Source organism: Schistocerca serialis, chromosome 2 (assembly GCF_023864345.2).
Source record: "Schistocerca serialis cubense isolate TAMUIC-IGC-003099 chromosome 2, iqSchSeri2.2, whole genome shotgun sequence".
Taxonomy (NCBI): Eukaryota; Metazoa; Arthropoda; class Insecta; order Orthoptera; family Acrididae; genus Schistocerca; species Schistocerca serialis.
In genome coordinates this window covers 587,066,461-587,077,335 of record NC_064639.1, presented here as the reverse complement: position 1 = coordinate 587,077,335, position 10,875 = coordinate 587,066,461, and the positions used below count along the sequence as shown (strand labels likewise).

At 36.8% G+C, this 10,875-nt stretch overlaps 1 protein-coding gene across 2 annotated transcripts in view; it reads right to left on the bottom strand.

The window, feature by feature from the left end:
* Window positions 1-854: 854 nt before the first annotated feature.
* Window positions 855-10,875, bottom strand: part of LOC126457608 (erlin-1-like) — a 39,543-nt gene continuing 29,522 nt past the window's right edge. For both annotated transcript variants that reach the window (XM_050094058.1, XM_050094059.1), the window contains exons 4-8: window positions 3,676-3,784; window positions 3,033-3,139; window positions 2,132-2,283; window positions 1,844-2,025; window positions 855-1,596 (exon numbers count right to left, since the gene is read on the bottom strand). In XM_050094058.1, the coding sequence (XP_049950015.1) occupies window positions 1,355-1,596; window positions 1,844-2,025; window positions 2,132-2,283; window positions 3,033-3,139; window positions 3,676-3,784 (792 nt within the window). In that variant the 3' untranslated portion in view covers window positions 855-1,354. The remainder of the gene's footprint in view (window positions 1,597-1,843; window positions 2,026-2,131; window positions 2,284-3,032; window positions 3,140-3,675; window positions 3,785-10,875) is intronic.

The following is a 10,875-nucleotide window of genomic DNA, read 5'->3' as shown; positions in this document are numbered from 1 at the left end:
GGCTACCATCAAAACTGCGATGATGGAATCTGGATTGGGATTGAATATCAACACAGCATATGCTTTATTGGGCTATGATACATCCAGTCACGGATTTCAAGTCTGATGCTACAGACTTATCTGAGACAGCTGCCTTGACAAATGGAAACACAAAGTTGAGAGTGTGTTGCAGAGCTTCCCACCCTAATAATGAATTATTTGTCGAAACATTGATCTTCCAATTTATCTACCTCAGTACCAGTTTTCTTTCAATAAAGAGCTGAGGCAAATCATTCTTTATCTTTTAAATTTGTCCATAAAGCTACCAAGTCACAAGGCAACTATTCCTAATTAAATGTTAAAAATTCCAAATCTTATAATTTTTGTGTAGGGCTTCATCAGAATAACTGTACAATGCATTGGCATTACTCAGCAGCAGTTTAGACTTACAAAAAAAAGTGCATATATTAAAGACTGCAGATTAAGATAGGCTCCAAAATATTCAAACACTTTAGGACTGGAAACTTTCAAAGAGCTAATATTCCTATGTGTTATCTAGTTTAAACACTACTAAAAAGTAAACAGGTCCCTCACGTGTATTACTTTGGCAACTCTTCTTATTCTTCTGTGTCTCTCCATTTCACCAATTATTAGTTTACTATAAAAAGGGCAGGTTTGTTCAAAACATTACTCATTTTTATGTACCAGTACTATTTTTAGTGACAAATCTTCATAATTAGTTCACCGACATCGTCTAAATGCTTCAGACAACTTACCCTCTGAGCCTGTATAACCCAGAAGGGTGTTGAGCAAGTTGCTGAAATAAATTAGTTCCTGGTGATACATATTAATGGTGGTAAATTATACTAAATAGCTACAAAATTTAAAATTATTTTTATTTTTATCAACAAGTTTGTCTATTACTCAAAAACTGAGGAAAAACAGAACAACAATGTATTTTGTGTGATTTCGAAAGGGCAATCAAATGCAGAATGACAAAGAAACAATACAAACTGCCATTCACAACTTTCTAATGACTCAGCTGTTCTGTCAATAAATACTGCATTTACTAAAAAAAAAGGTAATTTATGTGTAAAGGATATAAAACAGAGTATCTATAAATCTCAGAAGGCACAAGAACTTTCACCTACCCTGTTTTAAGAACAGGTTTAACAAATGCTAACAGTCTGAAGCCATAAAGAGTGATATAAAATTTGTTCCTCTCCTGTACTCAAACTCCAGTCACAAACACACACAGAGATTCACACACATTTCAATCTCACAGATATAACTGGGCACAAAAATGTTTAGAAAATTCTCACATGTTGATATGATCAGGAACTATACTCTCTGTTCACAATGTGTTGAAGGCAAATCATTCGTTGGGAACCGTTTTATGAATGTTATCCGTATCATCACTATTCCGGCAGCCACCATGAACAAACATATCAGGAATCTCTGATCCATAATAAATTTTGTTGTTATGACTTATAGAGTCATATTTTTTCAGTTCTAGATATTCTTTTGTTAAGAGTAATTTATTGGCTTCTGCTTGCTTGTGCAGATTGTAAAATTCTGCATCTGCAATACTCTTCTGTTTTGCTAGATGCATTTCATCTGGAAAAAAGAAAAAAAAGGAAAATTTACTGTTTGAGAAGATATTACTCTAAGAGACTTGATTTTTCTACTTGCATCTGTAAAAACAAAGTAAATAATCTCATTATTAGAAACTTTGTGTGCCATGATTGGTTTTCCATTATTGTTTGGAGTAATATGAAGGACAGTCTATGCAATTTATTACTGAAAGAGCTTTTAACAGAAATACAATCTAATAATTGACAGTTTATAACAGAACATAGCAAACCTTCAATCTGCGACATTCTTTGAAGAGATTCTTTTTCCATGATTTTCTGTTCAAACTGAATTTTTGCTACAACTGCTTCTTTTTCTGCATCTATGATAGCTTTCTTCCGCTCTGTCTCTGCATCTTTTTCTACTACTTTTTGACGTTGAACAGCAATTAAAAGTTTAGTCTTTTCTGCTTCCCTGCAAATTAAGCATTTCACATGCAATTTGTATACAATGAAAATTTAATAATTTAATACATAAACATATCTTGTAGTTATAAACTACATTACTTTCACATACGTACATGAGTTCATAATTTTTCCTAATTGCTTCTGGAATTTTTGGCTTGGTAACACGCACAGCTTGAATAAATAACCCAGGTGCCATTTCATTCAAATCTCTCTGTAGAGCAACTTTCAAGTTCTCATCAATTTGATCAAACAGATCAATATATACCTAAAAATAAAACAGAAGAGATACTGCTGAGTAACTTTCATATTACGAAATGCACACAAATACTTCACTGAAGGTGAATTTCGTATTTATTCTTCCATTTGTCAGTTAATAAAAATCTTTCCTATGCTACTGTTTCTCCAAACATGAGACAGTGCATTAGGTACATTGTCATTTAACAATGATCAATAAGCAGCTTCATGGAGTGTAAATACAAATGAATGACATATGATTTAGTATTAGTGTCTAAAATGTTTTCTCACATGATAATCTAAGTACAACAGTACATATGATAAATTGTGTTACTGTTATTGTCTTCAATCCGAAAACTGGTTTTATGCAATTTTCCACATTATTCTACCCCGTGCAAGCCTCTTCGTCTGCGAATACCTACAGCAACCTACATCCTTGCTTTTGTTGATGTTCATCTTGTATCCTCCTTTCTAGACGCTGTCCACTGCATTCAACGGCTCTTCCAAGTTCTTCGCTGTCTTTGACATAACGGTATCGTCATTGGACAACCTCAAAGTTTTGTATGTTCTCCCTGAACTTTACTTCCTTCATTATTTTTTTTCCTTTACGGCTTGTTTAATGTAGAGATTGATATACAAATAGAAAATCCATAAGAGTGCAATCCTTTCGTAGTCTGTTACTTCTTTCTTGCAGCTAAGTGTTAAGTGTGTTTAAGAATTGTGTTAGGTCACAAAAACTGAAGCTTACAAAGGAAAAGCAAACAATCAATAAAAACAAACCTCTTGTAAACTGTGAACACTGCAGAACTGATTCAGTTCATGATGTACTTTATTGAAGATTAACGTCTTATCATAATCAGCAGTGTAATTTTTTACAATATCATATACTGAAAAAGAAAGACAGGAAGAAAACAGTTTAGTTTCATTATGCAAAATTTTTTAAAGGAGTAATGACATCTTAAAAGCACTAAACATTGCTATTCAAATTTAATAGATGTTATTCAGTCTGCTTAAACAAAGGACAAATAATTAGAACAGGGAACTGGATCTTAAACATCAAGATATTTAGTACTGCATAGTGGAACAGGTACAATATGGGACACCAGTGTTTCTGGGCCAAATACCCAGATGGACATTTAACTTACAGGTATAATTGCATACAAGAACTGGAACGCAGACAAACTTGCCAAGTGGGCACATTTGAAGAGTCAATAAATTTGTTCCATGATTATCCTATCTGTTTATTTTTTTTGCAGTACAAATAACTGTCTGGAAAATTTATGTCATTACTGAATTTGAAGAGAAGCAAGAAAATAATTTGAAAAATTTGAAGAGAAGCGGAAAAATAATGTTAGCATTCCACAAACACAGCATTCAAATTCATAAAAAATAAAGGATAGCCATAGTCAGAGGATGTACTTACCACTAGAGGCACTAAGAATATTAACAACTTCTATTCGATCAAAATATATCATGACACCACCACTGGTACCACATGGTACATTTTTTACCTCATCAGTTTGAAGAGTAACCTGCAAAACATCATACTGAATTAACAATCATAACCAGTATAAAGGATTTCTTTCTTAGCAGAAATGTTTACCTACATTCATAGCAAAATAGAATGTCAGCAAAATACACCAAACAACATCACACAAAAAAGGCGGCAAACTGCAGAGCTTCTACTAAAGCCACAACCAGAGGTAGCGGGTGGGACTAAAATGTATCAGTATAGTAAATAGGAAAGAAAAAGTGCTACGATGAGGCAATTGTAAGAGTGGTATAAGGTATCCACAGACATCATTAATGAAATTAGGAATAAAAATATGACTTATAGACAAAAAATACAAAATTATTATTTATGAACAAAGAATGACAGGAATGGTTGTTAAAAATAATTCCCACAAACACAATGCCTAGTGGGTTTGTTTGAACAGCAACCTGGATCCATTATATGAATGTGTATGCACAATGTGAAACATCTAATTACTTCCAGCTCTTTCTGATTCCGAGCTGTTTGAGCAGCAGCTACAAACTAGTAATATGTGGTTGGCAACCGACAGAGATAGTGTGATTTTCCACAAACTGCTTCATATTGCTAGTCTCACGCATGAGCATAGTTACTATTTCATCTCATTCTTTGACTTCTTTACTGCAAGTAATTCTGTTTGTACCTGGTGTAGAGACCTTTAAGTGGACTAATTCTGATATTTTAAATTCATTTTTAGATTTTATTTTGTGTTAAAGGAAAATTCTCCAATAAAGTTCATTTTCTTATGGTAGCCTATAAGAATAGAAACATTTGGGGTATTCAGTTGATGGAAAAGTGAACTTTACCACAGATTTTACACATCCTTGCAGAACTTAACAATATACAAAATTGGCAATGTGCACTGCAAAATTTTACCATCTGTAAGTCAGTGTTCAATTACACAAACTATATCAAGAGTTACGAGTTTCACGTTTCAGGGTCTTGTCTTTGGTTGGCCACACTAGTCTTTCCTCTGCAAAGACTATTTACTTCTGTGTGTAACTCCCCTGCCACTTCATGTATTTTATCTTCACTACCTTCAGGATTCTGACGAGCGTATTCCAGTCAACACTGGCAAAATTTTTATCTACTTTTGGTTATTTTAATTTTAAAGCATTTTTTAATATGTCATTTCTGGTCTGTTCCGTATCAGACTTACAACTGCTTTTAAACTAACTTACTGATACTTCCTGGCAGATTAAAACTGTGTGCCCGACCGAGACTCGAACTCGGGACCTTTGCCTTTCGCGGGCAAGTGCTCTACCAACTGAGCTACCGAAGCACGACTCACGCCCGGTACTCACAGCTTTACTTCTGCCAGTACCTCGTCTCCTACCTTCCAAACTTTACAGAAGCTCTCCTGCGAAACTTGCAGAACTAGCACTCCTGAAAGAAAGGATATTCATTCTGGTAACTTACTGATGATCTAGAAACTTTTAACATAGCTGAGAACTGGATGACAACGCATATTAAAACCGTTTGGAGTGTGGCAGAGGATACTTTGTGTTCCACTGCCATTTCCTCCTTTTCCTGTTCCACTGGTGGACGTTTTGTAAGAAGAACGATTCTTGATAAGCCTCTGTGAGCGCTTTAATCTCTCCAATTTTTACCTTCACAGTATTTTCAAAAGATATATGTAATAGAAAGCACTATACTGGTTACCTCAAGTGAAGGGGGAAAATAATCTGAAATTCACCCCACACCTGTCACAAAATCTTCAAAATGTTTGACATCAATGGACTAAACATTATAAAGTAATTTCTCCTAGACCCACACAGATCGCTACCACCATACTGATAGTCCTCAAAATTTGTGACTGAATTGTTATAGTTATGAAAATACTCTTAATATTCAAAATATAAAAAGTGGGATGCATACAATATACAATTGATGTCACGAATAGCTAGCCTCCTCATTATCTCCCCGCCCCACATTTCTTGCTTTGAATCTTTCTAGTACTTTCATAGCCATTAAAAATTCAGTCACAAATTTTTAGAACTGTCAGTACGGGGTTAGGAAACTATACTGGACTAGGAGAAAGAGAGGTGGTCTCTGGAATAACAACTGAAATGTACTCATATCAAACCACGGAGCATCAGAAGCTTCAAATACTTCAGCAACCAAATTTCAGTCAGATATAAATAAAATACTGTAGCTTCAGACTATATGATGTGATAGCGCGGTAAGTAAAAATTACTGACCGATTTGGATTTCACTTAAGTCGTTATACCAGAGAATGCCTCAATTATTTTATACTTTTTAGACCTATTTAAAAACATGGTGTATTAAAACCGATTTTTATTTAAATAATTATTTGCCTTTAAAAAGCAGACACTAATGTCATTATGTTGGTTCCTTTCCATAGCCTCATTTGGGTTATTACAGAAAGACATAAATTTAACCTTAGTACTTTTTCTCTGTGGAAAGATTTGTTATTGCCTCACAGCATAAATTAAATTTATTTTTTAAAGATTCAAATATGAGTGACACACTGTGTACACAGTGTATCTGTAGCATCTAGTCAGTAATAATAACGAAGAATGTAAGAAAATAAGAATGTGCTTTCTGTATTCATTTGTATTTGATTCAAATAGTCAGTAGGTTTCTGCACTGGGATGCAATGGATGACTAATGCTGCTGGTAACTAAAAGCAAAATAGTCACTATAATTTTCCCAATGAGGCATTATTGTAATATCTTTCAGTTACGTTGTTAATAACCATTACTCATGTCTTTCCGGAGAATACCTAATATAATCAAGATTGCTCTAAGACAAACTTAACAATGGTATTTTGTTTTTCATTTGTGTGCATGTACAATAGGAATTACTGTATTGGAGTTTTCTAATGGCTGTAACCTCTGTGTATCAAACGTAAATTTTTATTTGTAGGACGCACAATGTTTCAAGAACTGAACGTTCATTTCACTGTCCACCAATACATTCTCATACAAAAGAACTGCTCGAAAAACTGAATTATGCAACTAGAAATAAATTTTGCTTCGTGTGTTCATCAACTTATAAGTAACTGCTGCTGCGCATGAGAAACAAATGAATACCTCTGCATGATTTGGAGCGTTCCTTGTGGCACAAGATTGCTAAAATGTTTGAGTAGCATAGAAATCTTTAACTGTTCCTGACCATTTATGCACAGAAGAATCAACTTACAAATGTCAACCGTTATCAGTAATTTGATGCTTGAATAAACACTGTACTTTGAAGGTAATGGAATACACAGGAACAATTTGAGTGTAGCAGCCTACTGTAGATACATCAAGTGACAAGCACAAGTGACTTAGAATAGATGGTAAGCAACTTCAGCAACAAGGATGTCATAGAAGTGTGTACACATCTCCTGCCACATTTCTGAACTATTGTACAGTTTTCGGATATACCACAATTCACACGAAATGCTAATGACTGGCTGCAGGATTTTCTAACTGTAAAGTAAAGTGCACTGTGTTGAACTTCAAAAATAATTAGAACTCTGAAATATCTAAGAAGTAATTCCTTTTTTAAGTGTCTTGTCTACCGTAAACAACAATAGTTTTTTTGGCTGTCACAAATACAGCTACACAGCATAATATGAAGATAATAACAAATTCAAACTGAAGTATCTGGTAGGTTACCAAATCTTATTATAACTCAATTAGTAATTTATATACAGACTGAATGGGTAAGTATTAGAACATGTACAAAGCTTTAAACACCTCAGAAGCAAGAAAGAAACTAGCTGGAAGAGCAGCATAGAAATTAAAAATAAACTAGCAATGGTGAAAGAGGTATTTTATAAGAAAAGGAGAAGTTCCTGCAGCAACATGGACAAAGATTTTGAGGAAAAGGCTAATAAAATGTTTTGTATAGAGTGTCTTCCTGATGCTCAAATGTTGTCATTGAGGAAGGAAGATAGAGCATGGCTTGAGACTTCTGGAATATGGACATGGCAAAGGGTAGAAAGAATAAGTTGGATGGATAAAGTGAAAAATGAAGAGGTACTGAGAAGAGTGGGAGAGCAAACACAATTACTAGGTGTAATAAGAAGGAAACAAAACTGGATTGGACATATATTAAGAAACAAGGAGCTGCTTATAATTTTATAAGAAGTCTTAGAAGTGTACATGTAAGGAGGTGAGAGAGGAAGAGATTTCAGATCCTGGATGATGTGATGCATGGCAACACATATACCAACATTAGTTTCAACTGATGATGATGATGATTATGATGATATTATAATGTCCTTGAAACATTTTAAAATGTGGTATAAGTAAATGGCTAAACATAATGGAACAAATGCATTACATGACAGACAAGACAAACTCTTTAAGTTTTTCTTTTAATGTGGAGCTGGCAAGTTAGCTTGGAGAACTGTAGACAGGTGTGCTACTGATCAGAATTGCTGAAATGGTGGTGAACCAGGCAGAGAAAGCACTATTGTAAATCATTAGTGAATGTCCCAAGAGATTTCTGCAGCAAGTTTCACATGATACTACCAGTTTACAATAGCACAGTGAAGTGGTGCATAAAATTCAAGGATAGTTGTTCAGGTGTTGCAAAACATGAGGGCTGACTGGCCATCAGAACCGGCAGCTGACTGTGTTAGGAACGTCAGTGTGGGAAGTCCCACAATGTCTACCTACTGAGCTAGCACAAAACTGACCATCCCTCAACCAACAACTTGAAAATCCTGTGAGGTGATTTTGAGTTAAGATCACAAATTACAGCTCCTGCAAACCATAAAGCATGACGACAAACTGTACTCTCTGTATTTCTACATTTATATACAGAACCATCATGAAAATGATAACTTCACAAGCAAATTAATCTCCAATGTCAAAGACACTTCATCTTTAGGAAAAGAGCAATCAACACACCATATGCATATGGCAGACAAAGAATTCACGTATTCTGTGTCATGTCCACTAATACAGTCTATGGACCTCCTTCACTGAGACAATAGTCAACGGTGGCATCTGTCTTGACCACTGCAGTTGTGGCTTATACCATAACTTAGAACTGATAGCAGGGCTTTCATGTTTCAACACCATGGTGAGCGTCCATATTTCTACTATTGCATACGAGATTATCTGGATGACATGTTACCACATCTCTGGATATGTCGTGTTGCAGCTCAAGTGGGCACTATAGTCACTGGACTTGACATCGTCCAATATTTTCTAGCAATTTACATCAAGGATACTGTTTATGTTTCACCTGTGCCAAAAAAAACCCCAAGAATTATGAAATTGCGTAACAACAGCAATTCTTAGCATCATTCCTGATATGCTGTGTTGAGTATGGGCAAAACTGCTCCACTGATTAAATGCGTGTCATCTGACAAAGGGTGAACACACAGAATATTTATGAACAGTGTAAAAAAACTGAGGCAATATTATGAAAAGAAAAGTTGCTACTCACTGTACAGCAAAGATGCTGAATCACAGGTAGGAACAAAAAGAGACTGTCACAAATAAGCTTTTGGACAATGAGGTCTCTGTCGAAAATAGGTGCACGCACACCCACGTGCAAGCACACCCACCCATGTGCACTCTCGGGAGCATGTGCACAAATGCAGACAGTCAGCTTGTTGGTTGTCATGCCCACATGGAATGCAGCACAGTGTTTCCAGCTTAGCTTTTAGATCACATGACTAGTTTCACAGGCAGCCCTGCATTTGGTGAAATAGCTGATGTTTGTGACCAGAATGGAGTGGGTGGTGGTGGGAGAATGTATGAGACAGGTCTTGCATCTAGGTCTATTACAGGGATATAAGCCAGGAGGTAAGGGGTTAGGAGTAAGGGTTGTGTAGGGATGGGCAAGTATATTGTGTAGGTTCAGTGGACTACAGAATACCACTGTGGGAGGGGCGTGAAGGCTAGTGGCCACGACATTTCTCATTTCAGGGTGCGACAAGAAGCTGAAACCCTGGAGGAGAATGTAATTCAGTTTCTCCAGTTCTGGGTGGTACTGAGTTACGAGGGGAATGCTCTGTGGCCAGACAGACTTTGGGAGGTGGTGGGAGACTGAAAAGATAAGGCACAGGAGATTTAATTTTTACAAGGTTGGGAAGATAATTACTGTCAGTAAAGGCTTCAGTGAGACCCTTGGTATATTTCTGAAGGGACCGCTTGTCACTGTAGATGCGAAGACCATGGATGGCTAGGCTGTACGGAAGGGACTTCTTGGTATGGAAAAGATGGAAGCTGTCGAAGTGGAGATATTGCTGGTGGTTAGTAGAGTTAATATGGACATAGGTACTAATGTAGCCATCTTTGAGGTCGAGATCATTGAGGAAGGTGGCTTGTTGGGTTGAGTAGGACCAGGTGAAGCAAATGGGGGAGAAGTTGTTGAGGTTCTGGAGGGATGTGGATAAGGTGTCCTCACCCTCAATCCATATCGCAAAAATGTATAAATGAATTTGAACCAGGTGAAGGGTTAGAATTCTGGTTGTTCAGGAAGGCTTCCTATATATGGTCTGTGAATAGCTTGGCACAGGACAGTGCCATGCGAGTGCTCACAGCCATACCCCGGATTTGTTTGTAGATAATGCCTTCAAAGGAGAAGTAACTGTGGGTGAGGATGTAGCTGGTCATGGTGACTACGAAGGGAGTTTTCAGTTTGGATTCTGTCATGCATTGGGAAAGGTAGTGTTGAATAACGGTAAGGCCATGGGCATTAGGGATGTTAGTGTAAAGAGAGATGGCATAAATAGTGACAAGTAGGGCACCATGTGGTAAATGGACAATAACTGCGGAGAGTCAGTGGAGGAAATGGTTGGTGTCTTTTATATAGTAGAGTAGGTTCTGAGTAATAGGTTGAGAGCAGAGATTCTCTCAGTAGGGGAACAGTAACTAGCCAAATGGGGGATCGTGGGTGATTGGGTTCATCAACTTGAGGAAGTACGTAGAAGGTAGGAGTGTGGGAAGTGGTAGGGGTGAGCAGAGAGATGGACTCCGAGGAGAGGTTCTGGGATGGGCCTAAGGTTTTGGGGAGTGACTGGAGGTCCTGCTGAATTTCTAGAACGGGGTCACTGTGACAATGTTATATACTTGTCCATCCCTACACAACCCCTGCTCCCAACCCCTTACCTCCTGGCTC